A 19,780-nucleotide genomic window follows, 5' to 3' on the forward strand; every position below is an offset into this window, starting at 1 on the left:
ACTCTCCTTAAAAATATCACTTACGTAACATAAAATGAATGATTTAAAAACCTAAACTTTGAATGGTAACATACAAATGTTTTGAGAAAAGGTATTGATATGAAAAATGTCTTACCATAGCTGCATATTACTTTGCTTGCCTCTCTGAACAGCAGGATGCCATTGGGAGAGGATACGTCGAATTGTAACCTTTGTGATCTATTTTGTACTAACTCTGCAAACAATTTGAGAACTGGCGTGGTAACCTGAGGATCGTGGTACCATAATTCCACAGCATGCAGAAGGATGGGGGTGTAACTGGGATATCTGTAAACTCAATTAAGGCATATACATCATTTTCTAACAATTTCAGTAACAAGTTTCATTTTATAGTGATCAAAATTTTGTCAACCAAAGTGTCAGAAATATGCTGAAATTTTAAGGATGAGATAAGCATTAATTTCAGAAAAACATTAGAAATGTAACTTATAGTAACAGCAAAGGTATACACAGTTAAGTAATACTAACACAGAACATATAATCAAATTTGAAGTTTATGTTGGTTTCTAATGTTTGCATAACACATTATGAATAGAATAGCCTTAGCTCACCAGTTTCGCCAGAATGGCATTGTTATGTCAAATTTAATTATAAAATAAGATTTAGTTCAAAGGACATCCACAACTGCACTTCATGGTTCAATCATATAATTAACTGCTTCAACTGATAATAGTTTTATTGGTTCAAAATCACAACCAGTTTTGGACGATTATAAGCCCATCTTCATGTGCACAAGACTGCAAAAGGGGAACGAACAAAGTATAATTATCTCCATTTTCCATTTGCAGTCTTGTACAGCTGAAGATGGGCTTATATCCCCTGAAACCAGTTGTGATTTTGAACCGATAAAACTATTTACAACTGAAACAGTTAATTATCCATTTCCATTAATGTTAAAATAAGGACTATATTTAAGTTCCTGGCACAATTTTGTTTACTCTAGTGAACCTTGCCTTTCTATTTTTCATACTTCATAAGTAATGGTAAAATTGAATATTACACTAACACTGATGGTAATCTTGGCAGCAGACTCATGGGTTAAAAACTATGACTATAATAATAAAAAAGAAACAAGACAAAATTTTATGACAATATTTATGGTGTCGTAGTGAGACCAGTACTAAAATAATCATGTTACTCAAGTGAACTTTGTAATACATTTTATTACTTCTTTAATGAACCTTTTCATATAGGTATTTTCCATGTCAGTCTTGAATAAGGTGTTGTCAGGCCACTTCAACAAAAAGTAAATAAAATAACAGCAAATAATTATGCATTACTACCAGTAATTTTCAAGGAGGTTGTATATAAAGTCAATCATTTAGTGCAGAGATATATGCTTGGTACGAAAAATTTACGATTTAAGAAAGGACTCAACTAGCTATATTTCCCTCGACATCACTACCTCAGGGGCTTTCTTCAGACAAGCTGAAATGTGCTATCCTGGAGTTGTCAGTCCACTTCACAATAAAAGTACACTCATGCTCATAAATTAAGGATAACTGCAGAATGTGGTGCCACACAATGTTGCACTATACAAAACTGGCACTAATAGCATAGGCACATAGGCAACACACACAACACAGATCTGTAAGTCCACGGTATTGGTGATAAGTTGAGAAAACCGCCCGAAACACAAGTGCTACAAAACACCACTCTTTCTTGTGCATGTACCCCGACATCAATATGGGATATGATCACCATGCATACGTACACAGGCCTCACAACGGGTTGGCATACTCTGGATCAGGTGGTCGAGCAGCTGCTGGGGTATAGCCTCCCATTCTTGCACCAGTGCCTGTCGGAGCTCCTGAAGTGTCGTAGGAGTTTGAAGACGTGCAGCAATACATCGATCGAGAGTGTGCTCGATGGGGTTTAGGTCTGGAGAACAGACAGGCCACTCCATTTGCCTGATATCTTCTGTTTCAAGGTACTCCTCCACAATAGCAGCTCGGTGGGGCCGTGCGTTATCATGCATCACCCCTCAAAAGGCGGACATACTGTAGCGCCTGGACACTTTCCTGTCTGCTGGAATCGTTGCCATAATCTTGACATCACACTTTGTGGCACATGGAGGGGCCGTGCTACGACCTGATGTGTTTGACCAGCCTCCAGTCGCCCTAGCATTCTACCCCTCATAACATCGTCAATATGTGATCTTTGAGCCATTTTCAACACACAGTCACCATTAGCACAACTGAAAATGTCTGCACACTTACTCATTGCACCGTACTCTGACATGCACCAACACATCTCTGCATATGTGGACTGCTGCCAGCACCACCGTGCGATGACTGCAGGTCAAATGCACCACATGGTCACACCCCGAGGTGATTTAAACCCACAAACCGCCCACCAGAGCGTTGTTTCACCACATAACAGCATTATCCTTAATTTATGAGCATGAGTGTAGTTGGTATGTTAACAATTATCAACCAGTGTGATTACTTACCACCTCCTGGAACCTACTGGGAAAAAATGAATAAATAAATAAATGTACACAAGAACCCTTAACACATCCATATAAATTTCTAAGTGTTGATACTGATAAGAACCTGAATTGGAAATAATCTGTTACAGACCATCCTAAATGTTTATACTCTACGACTTTTGCATTATGAATAGTATCAGCATTTGGATACCAAAACAAAAAGTGGACGTTCTTTTCCCATTTTTGTTCACTTATGGCATCATATTCTGCTGTAGTGAACAGAAGCATATAATAAGGGTAACACATCCTGTCCACAAATCAACCATACTTTCAAAACAAAAGACATAATACTAAGAGGAGAAATATTTAAAAATATCTATCACTCAGTTTGAGTGTTCCACAGAAAGGAGTAACAATGAAAACAATCAATTATTGACAAAATTATTTAATTGGATGGATAAAAAAAAATCTACTCACCAAGCGGCAGCAGAACACACTGTTAAAAAAGATGGTTGTAATTGGCAAGCTTTCAGAGCCAGTGGCTCCTCCTTCAGGCAGAAGGGTTGAAGGGAAAGGAAGAGGAGTGAAGGAAAAGGACAAGAGAGGTCTAAGGAAAGGTGTAGATTTTGAGAAAGTCATCCAGAACTGCAGGTCAGGGGAGACTTACCGTACAGTATCAGTCTTTCCTTCTCACCTCATACGGTAAGTCTCCTCTGACCCGCAGTTCTGGGCAACTCTCCGGAAATCTACCCCTTTTCCTATACCTCTCCAGTCCTTTTCCTTCACCTCTCTTCCTTCCCCTTCAACCCTTCTGCCTGAAGGACTCTGGCTCTGTAAGCTTGCCACTCACAACCATCTTTTATGTGTGTGCTCTGCCACCACTTGGTGAGTAGATTTTTTATCCACTCAGTTAAATAATTTTGACAGAAAAGAGTAAGGTATTCAGCCATAAAAATCTTTGACTACCTACCCAGTGAGGTAAATAATGCAATGGCTTATAAACTAACTTTAACAATGAAAAATTCAAGATGGAATAATAAAAATATTATGAAAAAGATAGATTGTTACTCACCACATAGTGGAGATGCAGAGACGCAGAAAGGCACAACAAAAAGACTACTAAACATGTAAGCTGTCGGACAGAAGGCCGCCTCCTGAAAAACACACACACACACACACACACACACACACACACACACACACAGCTCGCTCATACACACATCACTTGTGTCTGCCTGCTAGTGCCAGACTGTGAGCAACTGCGCATGATGGGAGAAGCAGACTGTTTGGTGGGGCTAAGGAGGCGGCTGGGGTGGGAAGGGGGAGGGAGAGCTGGTTACTTACTGATGGGGGCAGGTGGGGGAGGATACAGGGATGAGGTGTAGAGAGGGTAGGGCAGCTAGGTGCAGTCGGGATGCCCAAGGGAGGGCAGGACGGGGGAAGGGCTAGTGGAAAACAAGAGAAGTAAACAGACTGCAGGTGTTCTTGTGGAATAGGAGGCTGTGGAGTGGGAACAGGGGAGGGGATAGGTGGGTGTAGGACAACAATTGACAAAGATTGAGGCCAGGGGGGTTACGAGAATGTAGAATGTATTGCAGAGTGTGTTTCCACCTGCACAATTCACAAAAACTGGTGTTGGTAGGAAGGATCCCGATGGCACAGGCTGTGAAACAGCCATTAAAATGAATAATATTGTGTCGGGCTTTGTGCTCAGCAAATAGTTGGTCCAGCTGTCTCTTGGCCACAGTTTGTAGGTGGCCATTCATGTGGGCAGACAGCTTGTTGGTTGTCATGCCCGCATAGAATGCAGCATGGTGGTTGCAGCTTAACTTGTAGATCACGTAACTTGTTTCACAGCCCTGCCTTTGATGGATAGGTGATGCTTGTGACTGTGCTGGAGTAGCAGGTGGTGTGAGGATGTATGGGACAGTTCTTGCATCTAGTTCTAGTACATGGGTATGAGCCATGAGGTAAGGAGCTGGGAGCAGGGGTTGTTTAGGGATGGATGAGTATATCGCATAGGTTCGGTGACTGCAGAATACCACTGTGGGAGGGGTGAGAAGGATAGTGGGTAGAATATTCCTCATTTCAGGACACAACAAGAGGTAGTTGAAGCCCTGGCGGAGAATGTGGTTTGGTCACTCCAGTCCTGAATGGTTCTGACCCAAGGGGAAGGCTCCTCTGTGGCCATAAGTGGGGGTTTCGGAGGTGGTGGTTGACTGGAGACCATACAACCACAGAGGAGCATTCACCATGTGATTCAGAACCACCCAAGACTGGAGTAACTGAATTCGATTCTCTGCCAATGTTTTGTCTGTCTCTCATCGTACCCTGAAATGAGGAATGTCCTACACACTATCCTCCCCACCATTCTCACAGCTGTATTCTGCTGTCCACCTAATATACTGATCCATCCCCACATAAACCCTGTTCTCACTCCCTTGTCTCACGGCTCATATGCTTGTAATAGACCAAGATGCAAGATCTGTCCCACACATCCCCCCAATGTCACCTACTGCAGTGTGGTCATAAGCAGGGCTATCTGTGAAACCAGTCATGTGATCTAAACGCTAAACTGCAACCACTGTGCTTCATTTTACATGGGCATAACAACCAGCAAACTGGCTGTCTGCATGAATGGCTAGTGACAAACTGTGGCCAAGAAACAGCTGCATCACCCAGCTGCTGAACACACTGCCCAACACAACATTCTTCACGTTAATGACTGCTTCACAGCCTGTGGCACCTAGATCCTTCCTACCAAACATTAATTTTTATGAATTGCGCAGTTGGAAACTCTCTGCAATATATTGTAAATTGCCATAATCCGCATGGCCTCAACCTTTGTTAGTCATTGTCCCCCATCCCGTCCCTCTATGCTCCCACAAACAGTACTTTACTGTCCACCACCCATAACCTGTTCTACCTCCCCCTCCGCACCCCTGCCTCCTCCTCGCTCCCACCACCCTAACTGCTTTCTCATCATGCACAGTTGCTCACAGTCTGGTCTCAGCAGCTGGAGACAGTGGTGATGTGTGTGTGAGCTGTGTCTGCATTTGCCTGTGTTGTCTATTTCGGAATAAGACCTTCCGGCTTAAAGCTTGTGCGTTTAGTAGGCTTTTTCTGCCTGTGTACGACTCAACATCTCCAATATATGGTGAGTAGCACTCTATCCTTTTCATAAAATTGTTGAAATTAACTTTAAATAAGAAATGAAATAACATCTGCTTGATACCTCCTACTCCACAGAAGAGTTGAATCACGGTATGCATGTTAAACAAAAAAACCTTAAGAAATCATGTAAATGGTTAGTATACTGCCATATTTTCCATTACCTTCCCATTCTGCGTAACAACAAAAGGGTGCAATTATGATGAACAGAACATGCAAATAACTTAACTTAGAGCCAATAAATCAGAAACAATTACCAATGTAAATATTTTGTGACCTGGCTAATGTTTCTGCTTGTGTGAACAATCATATTATCATGTGCAAATTAAAATATTATGGAATACAACACATTCATGGTTTTCTTTCTACCTGCATAACAACAGAGAATATAGGTTCCATGGTGATTGCATAGCAACAGCGCTAACAATCTGAAGCACCAAGGCATAGTTTAATCAAAGGTTCTATTTTCGGTTGTCTTTCTTTCTGATGCACATTAATGGTCTACCACATTCATGACAGAAACTACAAATTTTACCTTTCTGTAGATGATTCAGGTGTATGGATAAAAAGTAACCTTAGAACTGTTTTAGAAATTCTTTCTGGGTATTCAGCCAAGTGAGATTATCCAGATGGTGTGATATTTTGACAAACTGACTTGTTACTACCTGCAGGCAGCCCTGAAGATTACTACCTGAAGATGCCAACAAGTCAGTCTGCTGAAATATTACACCATTTGGATGACACTATCCAGCTGAATACCCAACAGCATTTCAAAATAAACATATAGCAAGAAGGCATAAAACCACACTAATCCTCTACGTGATAGAGCAGCTAATGAAAGATTTTAGAACATAAACACATGCTTTGATTATCATTAAATTTCGGATTTGACTTGTGTCCACTCAAACAATGAAATACAAGAAGTGGTTAATGTTATGTTTTAGGAACTACAAATATGTTGCAACCTTTATTATAAAAGCCCACACTCTAGAATTAATGAAGCACTTAAGTTCCGTTACATTTGCAGTATGCATTGTTACAGCTATAGGTGATTTAAAAATTAAGAAAAAAGTTAATGCTGAATATTTCATTAACTAATTAATCACAGAATCATTTTTGAGAAACCTTAACTTACAAGTATAATATTTCCAAGTACATAATCATGTTGCAAGTATTAAATCTGATGGTAGTTCTGGTACATGCTGCAGAGACCTCTTCAAAAATTTGGTATTTTGACAATTGCACACTACATTTATCCACTGATGTCTCCCATCTTCAATAATCTCTCTCTTTTCTCAAAAAATAGAGCAAAGCATGAATATTTATAATAGGACAAAATAGTAGCCTCTGAAAATACTTGGAAGTATTGGAGTCAATACATGGGTAGAAATGTATTTGACAACTTGCCACAGTATATATTTTCTTTATATACTAACAGATGCTACAGTATATCCCATTTATCATGTCACATAGACATGATTTAGATTAATAGGCTTCTACCACTGTCCTAATTGCAATGATGACATCTATTACAGTGGAATCACATTAGTACGTCCCTTGTTACCACATTTTCAATGCATAATATGACTGTTTTTGGAAGTCTCACTCCCAATTGCATTAAAAGCATGTTAAAACAACTTGTTTATTTCTTCTCCTCCTCTGTTTAGTGATTTCAGATTTGATGGAATCTGTACTGTTGGACCACAGCAACATCTGCCGCTAAGAGATGAGAGTGGTGGGTGCAGGATTTTTGCAGGATATGTGGATATGTGCAGGGATATAGCATTATTCAGTGGTGGCAGCTCTGGAAGTCATACAGATTGTTTTTTACACTAGTTATGACAAAGTAGTACCTACAGGTTGGCAGTAAGACTTCTGTAGTAGCCAAAAAATAAACCAAATATTTATTAGTGTGCAGCTCAATCACTGGCACTCTTTGTTCCTATTTAGCACTTGAGTGATTCTCAGTCCGTGTGTGTGTGTGTGTGTGTGTGTGTGTGTGTGTGTGTGTGTGTGTGTGTGCGCGCGCGTGCAAGAAACCGAGTGCCAATACTTCAAGGACAAAAAGACAGTTAAAAAATGAAGAAAAGTGGAACATTATTGAGAAAGTGCGTAAAAATTCACGTATGAAGTGTGTTTCTATTGCTGATATTTCTGGCTTTAGCAGACATCATCTACATACATACTCCGCAATCCACCATACGGTGCGTGGCAGAGCGTACCTCATACCACAACTAGCATCTTCTCTCCCTGTTCCACTTCCAAACACAACGAGGGAAAAATGCTGCCTATATGCCTCTGTACGAGCCCTAATCTCTCTTATCTTATCTTTGTGGTCTTTCCGCAAAATATAAGTTGGCGGCAGTAAAATTGTACTGCAGTCAGCCTCAACTCTGGTTCTCTAAATTTCCTCAGAAGCGATTCACGAAAAGACGCCTCCTTTCCTCTAGAGACTCCCACCCGAGTTCCTGAAGCATTTCCGTAACACTCGTGTGATGATCAAAACTACCAGTAACAAATCTAGCAGCCCGCCTCTGAATTGCTTCTATGTCCTCCCTCAATCCGACCTGATAGGGATCCCAAACACTCGAGCAGTACTCAAGAATAGGTTGTATTAGTGTTTTATAAGCGGTGTCCTTTACAGACGAACCACATCTTCCCAAGATTCTACCAATGAACCAAAGACGACTATCTGCCTTCCCCACAACTGCCATTACATGCTTGTCCCACTTCATATCGCTCTGCAATGTTACGCCCAAATATTTAATCGATGTGACTGTGTCAAGCGCTACACTACTAATGGAGTATTCAAACATTACAGGGTTCTTTTTCCTATTCATCTGCATTAATTTACATTTATCCATATTTAGAGTTAGCTGCCATTCTTTACACCAATCACAAATCCTGTCCAAGTCATCTTGTATCCTCTACAGTCACTCAACGACGACATCTTTCCGTACACCACAGCATCATCAGCAAACAGCCGCACATTGCTATCCACCCGATCCAAAAGATCATTTATGTAGATAGAAAACAACAGTGGACCTACCACACTTCCCTGGGGCACTCCAGATGATACCCTCACCTCCCATGAACACTCACCATCGGGGACAACGTACTGGGTTCTATTACTTAAGAAGTCTTCGAGCCACTCACACATTTGGGAACTAACCTCATGTGCTCGTACGTTAGTTAGGAGTCTGCAGTGGGGCACCGAGTCAAACGCTTTCCGGAAGTCAAGGAATATGGCATCCGTCTGATACCCTTCATCCATGGTTCACAAGATATCATGGGAAAAAAGGGTGAGTTACGTTTCGCAGGAGCGATGCTTTCTAAATCCGTGCTGATGCATGGATAGCAATTTCTCTGTCTCAAGGAAATTCATTATATTCGAACTGAGAACATGTTCGAGAATCCTGCAACAAACTGATGTTAAGGATATTGGTCTGTAATTTTGAGGATCCGTCCTTCTACCCTTCTTATATACAGTTGTCACCTGCGCTTTTTTCCAGTTGCTCGGGACTTTACGTTGGGCAAGAGATTCGCGATAAATGCAAGCTAAGTAAGGAGCCAATGCAATAGAGTACTCTCTGTAAAACCGAATTGGAATCCCATCAGGACTTGGTGATTTATTTATTTTCAACCCATTCAGCTGCTTCATAACCCAAGGGATGTCTATCACTATGTCCTCCATACAGGAATCTGTACGAGACTCATACGGCTCCAAGGTTCTCTCCTCAGAGCAGAAGAGGTTGCAGCATCATGCGTATGGCGTTATCAGTGGTGTGAGGTACCAGTACCAGACAGCACCTTTCTTGAGTGAGGACCACCCCCCCCCCCCCCAAAAAAAAAAAAAAGAAAAAATATATATATATATGCAGCCTACCAATGCAATCAGTTGATATGTTCAGAGACTGAGAATCAAAATGCTAACTTTCTTTCAAATATTTTAATAATGGTGCATTAAACTTATCTACAAATAGCATGCTGTCATCTAGTTATTTCAAAAGTCAGAATTACATGCAAAGCTAAAAACAAAAGCTAATGAAAAAACAAAGTTCTTTAAGTGTCTTCAAGCCCCACCTAGACCAGGCTCCCAAGTGAAGTAGTGGCACTGCCGAATCAGATCTGAATGGGCAGTCATGGTGGACAGACATGTTGTCAGCTGCAGACAGTTATATTTCAATTTTATGCAAATTCAGTAAAGTTTTAATCAGGTCAGAAGGGGCAGTCATGGCAGACAGACATATATCTTGTGTCATCAGTCAAATCCTAATTTTGTGCAGGAATAATGAGTCTAGAGCAGTTTAAGAATCCATAACACGTAATCAAGTACTGATGTCACAAGATAAAGTTAGTAAATACATTAATAACATGTGACATGGATAATGTTCGTAACTTACAGTTTCTTGCGTTATGCTACAATAAATACGAGTGGTATCCGTAGAAAAGAGTGAATGAATTATTTAATTACATAACATCAGTCCCTTGATAATAGTTCATTCCAGCCTCAAGACAATGGACCTACAACCTACGTGCTGCTGTCTGCACAGAGGACACCTTTAAAAGGCTACAGACTGGTCAAAACTAACAGAACTTAATGCATTTCCATCTGGAATGCGTAATGCATTTTCAGAACAGATCATTGCCACGTCGTCTGTGCTAAGATGTAGGCAATTGATATGAAGCGCAGTAGCCATAGTTTACGTCTTGTACTGCATGAACATTTTTCCATCAAAATTAAGTACAAGAGTGAGCAAATGAAAAATAACTGAAGCAGCTAGTTTGGAAGGAGGCTATAGCAAACGAAGATGAGTTCATGAGAGTAAGTTTTGAGAACTGGAAAATGTGGTACTGAAGTGAATTAAATAAGCTCATGCTTCAAATACAAGGTGGAATCCAAAATTTTCCGGACTGGTGCTGCATATCTGATAAGTCAGTGTGCAGAGTGGCATTCAGCTGGGAGGACATGTTGGGTGTCCACAGTGATTTCCGTAATACTCTGTGTTTGGTGTGTGGTGATTTTATGATGGATCTGTGAACAGAACAGCGGGTGTGTATCAAATTCTGTGTGCATTTCAGGAAAAGTGCTACGGAGACCCTTGCAATGATTCAACTCCATTTACTGTTATGATCCAGAGACAAAGCAACAATTTTCCCACTGGAAGAGCCTGGGCTCCCCAAGTGAAGAGCATGATCATCGTTTTCTTTGATACCAAGGGAATTGTGCACAAATAATTAGTCCCACCCAACCAAACAGTGAATTCCATGTACTATTGTGACATTTAGCGATGGCTCCGTGAAAACGTGGCAACGACGGCCCGAACTTCGACATCAAAGGAACTGGCTGGTGCATCATGACAACGCGCCCTGTCACACGTCCTTGCTCACCAGGACCTTCTTTGCAAAAAAACAACATGGCAGTTGTACCCCACCCACCATACTCGCCAGATTTGGCACCTCGTGATTTCGCAAAACTGAAACTCAAGTTGAAAGGCCGTCGGTTCGACACTCCAGAGAGGATTCAAGAAGCATTGCTGGCGGTGATAAACACCCTCAAAGAACAGGACTTCCAGAAAACGTTTGACCAGCAGCAGAAGCACTGTGACTGGTGTGTACGTGCCGATGGGAACTACTTCGAGGGTGATGGTGACCGTTAGTCCAAAGGTAAGGTTTTCAACAGATGGCAGCACTAGTCCCAAAAATTTTGGATAGCACCTCGTATACCATTGTGGTTTGCGCTAAAGCAACGTATTTGGTATGAAAGTTAGCACTCGCAGATTTCAAATCATCAAATGGCTGGATCGAAAGGGTCAAGAACTGACAATTTAGTGTACAAATGTGTTTGACATGAGGATGGTAGAATAAACATTGGGACTGTTTAGTCATGGAAAAATAATCTTCCATCAACCATAGAAAGCTGCAGTTCCAACGAAGTTTTTAATGCAGATGAAACAGGCTTATTTTCTCACCATCTGTACGATAGAACTTAGGAGTACAGGGGAGCGAAATGCCACAATGGAAAATTTAGTGAAGAGGGGTTAGTTAATTTCTTATTATGTTGTGATGAGAGTTGAACAGAAAAGATGATGCCACTAATAATTGGAAAGGCAAAGAGTACACAATGATTTAAAAATTTGCTGACATTTCCATGAAAATACGAAGTGTGTGAGAAAGTGACGAGACAGAGTTTTAATCTAGCAAAGTTTTTTATTTTTGTCAAACAACAATATTGTTATTTTCAAAGTAGTTCCCTTTGGCAACTACACATCAGCAGAGTCATTCCCACACTGAAATACTCAACTGGTAGGGCCTTTAACTTGTCAGTCACATTCTTTTGAATGTTCTCCAGAGTCCCAAAACGACACCCTTTTAAGGAATTTTCCAATTTTGGGAGAAGGAAAGAGTCACAAGGGCTCACATCAGGTGAGTACAAGGGCTGTGGAACAACAGGAATGTCTTCTGAGGTCAAAAATTCAATGGGCGTGTGACATGGGGCATTGTCATGATGCAGCCTCCACTTGTCTGCAATGTCTGGTCTCACTTGATTCATCCTCCTCCAGAGCCTTTCAAGGACATATTTGCAAAAACACTTGGTTGATAGTTCTGCAGGAACAAAGCTGTCTGGTGACACAACAGCACACACAACTTTCACATTTTTGTCAGTTTTTGAAACTGAAGATCTCACTGAGCAAGGTTCATTTTCAACATGTTCTCAGCATTTTAAAAATGATCTGTGGTAGTGAAAAACTCATGCTCTTGATAAGGCATGTTCCTCATAGGCCTGTATGAACTTTTCAAACGTCACAATTGCAGATTCCCCAAGTTTAACACAAAACTTGATGGCATAATGTTGCTCAAAATTCAGCTGTTAGATCTTCTTAACAAAGCACAACTTCACTGATGGCACTCTCAAAAATCACATGATGGCTGTATCATTGAAACTTGAGACTAAGCATCTAAAAGAGATTAACACACCGGTCTACACACATTATTTAGAACAACACAACGTAGTCAGATCGCTCGCAGCATTGTCAGTATTTTTCTCACCCACAACACATACATCTAATGTGAAAGCACGGATTACAAAAACTATATTCCAACTATTCTTGCATGCCTAGGATGCAAGGCTGGTTGTTAGAAGTAGGAAAATTGTACTGTTTATTGAACAATGTGCATCGCATCTCCAAGATACGTCGTATCTAGGTAATATAAATGTAGTGGATTTTCCTCCCAACTACACAACCACCTTCAGCCATTTGATCAAGATCTTTCAAAATTCCTGAAACAAAAATACAGGAAGATTTGCGCACATAAGTGGCTGGGAATCTGTATGAGAAAGCACACTCTCAAACTGCTTCAAGAAGGCTGGCTTTCATCAGATACTTATAGAAAGCATCACGCCAGAAAATGAAGGAAACGCAGCTGAACAATGTCATATAATAATGGAGCAAGTATAAAACACTGACTACCTTAGTTTTTGTGAATGTTACGAAGGCATTACTGACTATGAAGTATTGCAGCAGCAGATGGCAGAGAAACAGGAATGTGAAGATGAAGACAAACCAGAACCTTCGTTGGTTCTTCAATATCAAAAGCTACTGGAACAATGGGCACAGTTAAGTATTGTCTGTTGAGTTTAGAAGTCTATGAAGAAGTGATGAATGTAATAACATAGATGGACAATACAATACTAAAATAAGGACAAAAGAAACAATTAACTACTCACATATTTTTCAGACCTCTGTGAAGACGAGACTATGCACTGTATCTTACTGTATTACAGTATAGTCAGGTTAAGATTATGATATACTGGTAGTTTACTGAAAGGACAACCCCTATTCAATTACATCTACATACACACTCCACAAACCTCCATACGGTTCTTGGTAGAGGGTACCCTCTGCCACTACTAGTCATTCCCTTTCCTACTCCACTCATAGATAAAGTGAGGGAAAAAATGATTGTTTATATGCTTTCGTATGAGCCATAATTCCTTGTATCTTATCTTCGTGGTCCATACGCAAAATGTATCTTGGCTGTAGCAGGCCTGTTCTGCAGTCAGCTTCAAATGCTGGTTGTCTAAATGTCCTCAATAGTGTTTCTCGAAAAGAACATTGCTTCCTTACGAGGATTTCCATTTGAGTTCCTGATGCGTGTCCGTAACACTTGTGTGTTGTTCAAAGCTCCCAGCAACAAATCTAGCAGCCTGCCTCTGAATTGCTTCAATGTCTTCCTTTAATATGACCTGGTACAGATCCTAAACACTTACGTAATACTCAAGAATAGGTTGCACTAGCATCCTATATGCGGTCTCCTTTGCAGAAGAATCATATTTTTCTAAAATCCCCCCAATAAGCCAAAGTCAACCATTCGCCTTTCCTACCACAATCCTCACATGCTCATTCCATTTCATATTGCTTTGTAATGTTAGCCCAGATATTTACATGACACGACTGCACCAAGCAGGACATTACTAATGCTGTAACTGAACATTCTGGTTTTGTTTTTCCTACTCATCTGCATTAACTTAATATTTTTCTACATTTAGAGCCAGTTACCATTCATCACACCAACTACAAATTTTGTCTGAGTCATCTTGCACCATCCTACAGTCACTCATCATCAGCGAACAACTGCAGACAGCTGTCCATCCTGTCTGCTGGATCATTTATGTACAGAGAAAAAATAATAGCTGTACTATCACACTACTCTGTGGCACCCTAGCAATACACTGTCTCTGATAAACACTTTGCAATCAAGGACAACATACAGGGTTCTATTGCTTAAAAAGTCTGAGCCACTCACACATCTGAGAACATATTCTGTATATTTGTACCTTCAGTAACAGTCTAGGGGATGGGGAGGGGGGGTCCATGCCAAATACTTTCCAGAAATCTAAGAATGTGGAATCTGCCTGTTGTCCTTCATCCATAGTCCACAGTATATCATGAGAAAAAAGCAAGCCCGAGTTTCACATGAGCGATGATTTCTAAAACCGTGCGGACTAGTGGACATAAGGTTTTCAGTCTCTAGGAAATTGATTATATTCAGACTCAGAAAATGTTCTAAAACTCTGCAGCAAACAAGTGTTAAGGATATTGGCCTGTAATTTTACATGTCTGTTCTTTTAACCTTCTTACTTACAGGAATGAACTGCACTTTTTTCCCAATGGGTGAGAGATTCACAATAAATGCAAGTTAAGTAAGGCACCAGTACCCTAGAGAACGCTTTGTTGAAGCGAACTGGGATTCTGTCTGGACCTGTTTTCAGCTGTTTCTCTCTGTCAGTGATGCTCGTTACTATGTCACTCATATGTAAATCTGTGCGATGGTCAAACGACAGTGCGTTTGTATGCATGAACGATTTCTTAAATGTGGAATTTAAAGCTTCAGTTTTCATTTTGCTATCTTTAACAGGCACACCATACTGGTGAATGAGTGCCTAGATGGAAGTGTTATACCCCCTTAGCGATTTTACATACGACCAGAATTTTCTTGGGTTCTTTGCCAGGTCTTTAGTTAAGGTATGGCAGCGGTCACCGGAAGTGATTTGCTAATGGAGAAATGATAAATGAACAATAATTGTTTGTATAGAGAATTGTAATAACATCTGAAATATTAGAGTATTTTTATTTTTTCTACACCTCAAGCTAGGTTCGTATTTTGGACACATGAGGCTCCACACTCATGTCACATGACTGTCCTGCATTCCAACTGGCTGATGATAAAAGCATACACATCCAATAAATTGGATCTAGCCAAGGAGAGTGCAATCAAATTTTTGAAACCATTTGCGTGGTGACGCAGGTTAAGGTCCCAGATATTACATCCTGCAACCATTCACCATGGTGGGCCCTCATTTGCCAGTAATCGACGAAATTTTTTTTTTTAAATTTTGCGTGATGGGCTAAAGCTTTAAATAAGTAACTTAATATAAAGTGGTTGCTTGGTGTAATGGTTGTAGTACTAGCGTCATATGCAAGAAGTGGGTTCGACCCATGGTAGGTGCTACAAAAATTTTTATTTTTAAATCTTTATTGAAATGATATCAATCATTACTTTTATTCAATTAATTGGTTTAAATGAAATTTTTTATTTCTATTCCTTTGGTACATCATTTTAATCATCATATTAACTTTTTGAATTGCTCTTATTTTTAATTCCTGTAATTCTTTTTCCACTTGGAATCTTAGTGCATGTGATTTTAATAACGCCCATGGATTAAAATCGATTTAATTTCTTCTGTTTCGTCATCCTATATTTTTGTACATTTTATTCCCTTCATAATTTCTATTTCTCATTTTGCTTGACTTTCGCTTTACTTCTAATCCCTTCCTTCATTCAAATTTTTGCCTACTTCATTTTGCCCAGTGTGCAATAAATATTTGTGATTTAAATGTTTGAATAGATTGGCATTTTCAAGAGTTTAAATGTTACAGTAGTCTAAAAACAGACATCACTGGATGCGGATATGGAGGGGCATGTGGTCAACACACTGTTCTTCCAGCAGTATGCCAGTTCACGAGAATGGAGCTGCTACTTTTCAATCAAGTAGCTTCTCAGTTAGCTTCATAAGGGCTGAGTGCACCCTGCTTGCCATAACCGCTCGGCACACAGGTTGGTCACCCATCCAAGTGCTAGCCCAGCCAAACAGAGCTTAACTTCGGTGATTTGATGGGAACTGGTTTTACCACTGCGGCAAGGCCATTGGCAGTGACAGATAAATAAAAATAAATTAATCAACTTCACATGCACAAAGATTTCAAGTCAAAAATGAATGATGGTAATTAAAAATGAAAGCAACTGAATAAATTAATATCGTGATTAAAATGATGTGGCAAAGGAACAGAAATAAAAAATTACATTCAAACTAATTAATGAAATGAAAATAATGATCAAAGTCATTATGATAAACATTTTAAAATAAAAAATTTTGAACTACCTAATAGGATTTGACCCCCATGCGCTCTTGCATATGAAGCTAGTACTATAACCATTACACAATGCAATCGAATCACAATATGTTGCTTATTTAAAGCTGTAGAGCTTCACACGAAATTATAAACATTTTATTTTGTCAATTACTCGCAAACAAGCAACCACCGATGTGAATGGTTTAGGATGTAATACCTGAGAATTTAACTTACATACGTGAGACTTTAACTTACATCACCATACATATGGTTTCAATAGATGGATCCCATTATTGGGGACCTCTCCTTGTTAGTGTACAAGAAGCAAAAATGCACTACCATGTAATTCTAAATGTTTCTGGATGTGATATTCAGAGCGTGTTCTTGAAAATGTGAACTTTCAATTATAATTAACTGAGACAGTTTGTCAGGAAGTGTGGCATTAACAGATTGTATATTATCCCAAATATGGTACCCTTAATTTCACAGTTTCATCGAAGCAAAAATCTAATTATTGTGAAATAGGTATTTTTCTGTAGCTTATAGTGTTTAAAATCTGCAGCCCCTTCAGAAACATGCTAACGAGATTCCACTGTACTAGTATCAGGAATGCAAGTAGTCTGAAGAGCCATAAAGACTCATAATGAAAGTTAGTAATACACAATATGCACACGAGCACGCATGCCAGCCAGCCAGTCACCCCCCCCTCCAAACACCCTACCATCTTCCCCAAAGTGATCTGAAAACAGGATGTCATTTACCCAGTTCCTTACTCCTTACTGCTATACTGAGCTACATGGAAACATACTGTAGATGTTTTCTGAAGGGCTATAAAGTTCTTTGCAAGGGGCACACTTGAACCTTTGCAATCAATCCAGTAGCATGTTAAGTCAAGTTTGTTAAACAATTCCTCGATGTTTCTCTGATGTTCAAACATATAGAGATGATTGAACAATATTCTCTTTACATTGGCATACACTAATGTTTTCATATTCCTTTTGGAGGTTGCTCTTCCTTACAAGAAGCAGTAGTTCCCAAAGCAGCCACTGGAACACTACTGACAATTTCACACTGTTTATTTAGACAAATTCTCCTTTCTGACCAGAAGCCATTCTTACAGATGGTGGTGATCTCACAAGCTCAAACTTAACATATGCAGCTATACGACATTAAAACATTGTATGCCCTAATCTTCCTATGAATGAAGAAAAAGGGCAAGTCAAGTGTAGGACAAAACTAGGCAAACAATCAAAGACTTATAATAATGTAACTGCAAGTAAATGGAACATATTGTTAGTCAGTCAGTTAGTTCATGAATCATGGCAAAAAAAGTGACGAAAGTTGCAGGGGGGGATATTACTTATCAGCGATAAAAGTGGTTAATTCCCCCACACCCTCCTTTACATCTAAGGAAATCTTTTCTGTGAAGGCTACAACTCTTTGCCACAAGATAGTCAATACATTTTAATGGTATTTGCATAGTGTGATGTGTAGTCATACTGTTACCTGAACTGTAAATAAGAGTGTAGCAAATATGGATGAACCAAGTGATGGCAAAAGAGGTGGATAAACTCTCCGAGTTCTCATTCTAGATTTCTTCAAATTTTTAATTTCTGTGGTATTTTGCAGTTGTTCAGCTCAGCATGAAGTAGACATTGCTCTTAAAAATTGTCCAATTTGCAGATATTTTATTAATATCAGTATGCCAGTGAATCTTTCAGATCTTCCTGTTTGTAAAATGGTATCAGTCCATCATGAGTAAAGGCATCTACTCTCATAATCAATGTAAATCATCAGTTTCTGAAAATATAATGTAATTGGGTAGATTAAAAAAATTACTCGCCAAGTGCAGGCAGGAGACCACATGTATAAAGATATTGAAATTTGCAAGCTTTCAGAGCCAGTGGCTCCTTGAACCCGGGGTCAGGGGAGACTTACCAGACGGGATGGGAGAAGGAAGAACTGATAGTTGGAGACAGCACTGGACGAGATTTGAAAATCTTTTTCCGTAAGATCATTTATGGCAAGGCTACTGACCCATGAGGTGACTATTTAGAACTGTAATTGATAGAATTTTGATTAAAAGACACACAACCAAACAACATCATTTGCACCATTACCTACACACAGGCAATGCACTATGGCAAAAGGCCCTAAACACAAATACTAGAGTAAAAAGAATGTGCCAAAGGACCAATTTTCATTATGGTTTTGAGACTAAGTCTGGAGGGAAATGTTTTATGAGTGAGAATCATATCAATCTCAAGAGTAACTAAAGAAACAGAAACCTGCCCAAACGAAGCCTGAGGGTTATGTGGCAAATGCCACAAAATGTTTAAATTAATTACCTACTCATTTTTTCCCCAGTAAATAGTTTACTGAAAGTATGGGGTTATGTGATGTTTGCAGTGCCATGTGATAATTTTAATAAAACCAAGTTTATCACACTGTTTGAACATGGTTTAGCAATGTTTCACAAAACTGCACCAGTTTGTTTGTACAACCTGTTCACTTTCTAAAGAGCTGCGGCACAGTGACTGATGTGAGATGGCGTTTAGATATAAATCAAATGACCTCAGTTAGAACCCACAGCTGTTTCAGAACAGCAAACTATAGTTAGCAGGCGACAGTATGCTGAATGTGTCTACAAGCTCATTAAGATATGTAGAGTTATGTAACACATGAAATTCCAAACCAAAGGAATGTGATATGCATTTGAATCTGATATGGTTTAAATTTTATGATGAGTTCAATGAAGCTACTCTTTGCTACATAATATGTAGCAGTTGCTGCATTAATCAAATTTATTATTAAAGTATTTGAATGCCTTTTGGATACTTCTGAAGATGCATATACTTCACTTTACACAGTTTGTTTTATCTGTTGAAAACATTGTCAGTTGTTGTATTTTTGTCTTAATTCTGCTTATATCTGGAAATGTCATCTGCTCCCACATTGTTAATAGTTGCAAATATGGATTTCAAATACCTTTAACAAGTGCAAAGCATTTATGAACACTGTGGCCACAAAATGAAGAACTGTGATCAAATCTAGTTTAGATGATAGAGGTAAAATTCACACAATTAACAATTTTTTATTGCTTTTGCGGAAAATATATAACCACACATACATTAAATCTGAACACACTGAAATATTATACAGTGGGTCCTTGTTACTCCACACTATCAGTCCACCCAGATCATGCACAATAACTCCAAGTGTC

The 19,780-nt window shown here is 39.5% G+C and overlaps 1 protein-coding gene across 4 annotated transcripts in view; it reads right to left on the bottom strand.

Annotated features, from left to right (window-relative positions):
- The window catches only part of LOC124784582 (exportin-7), a 247,235-nt gene that overhangs the window by 49,441 nt on the left and 178,014 nt on the right, over positions 1-19,780 (bottom strand). For all 4 annotated transcript variants that reach the window (XM_047254115.1, XM_047254113.1, XM_047254114.1 and 1 more), the window contains exon 16: positions 116-306. In XM_047254115.1, coding sequence (XP_047110071.1) covers positions 116-306 — 191 coding nt within the window. The remainder of the gene's footprint in view (positions 1-115; positions 307-19,780) is intronic.

Source organism: Schistocerca piceifrons, chromosome 1, assembly GCF_021461385.2.
Source record: "Schistocerca piceifrons isolate TAMUIC-IGC-003096 chromosome 1, iqSchPice1.1, whole genome shotgun sequence".
Lineage (NCBI taxonomy): Eukaryota > Metazoa > Arthropoda > Insecta > Orthoptera > Acrididae > Schistocerca > Schistocerca piceifrons.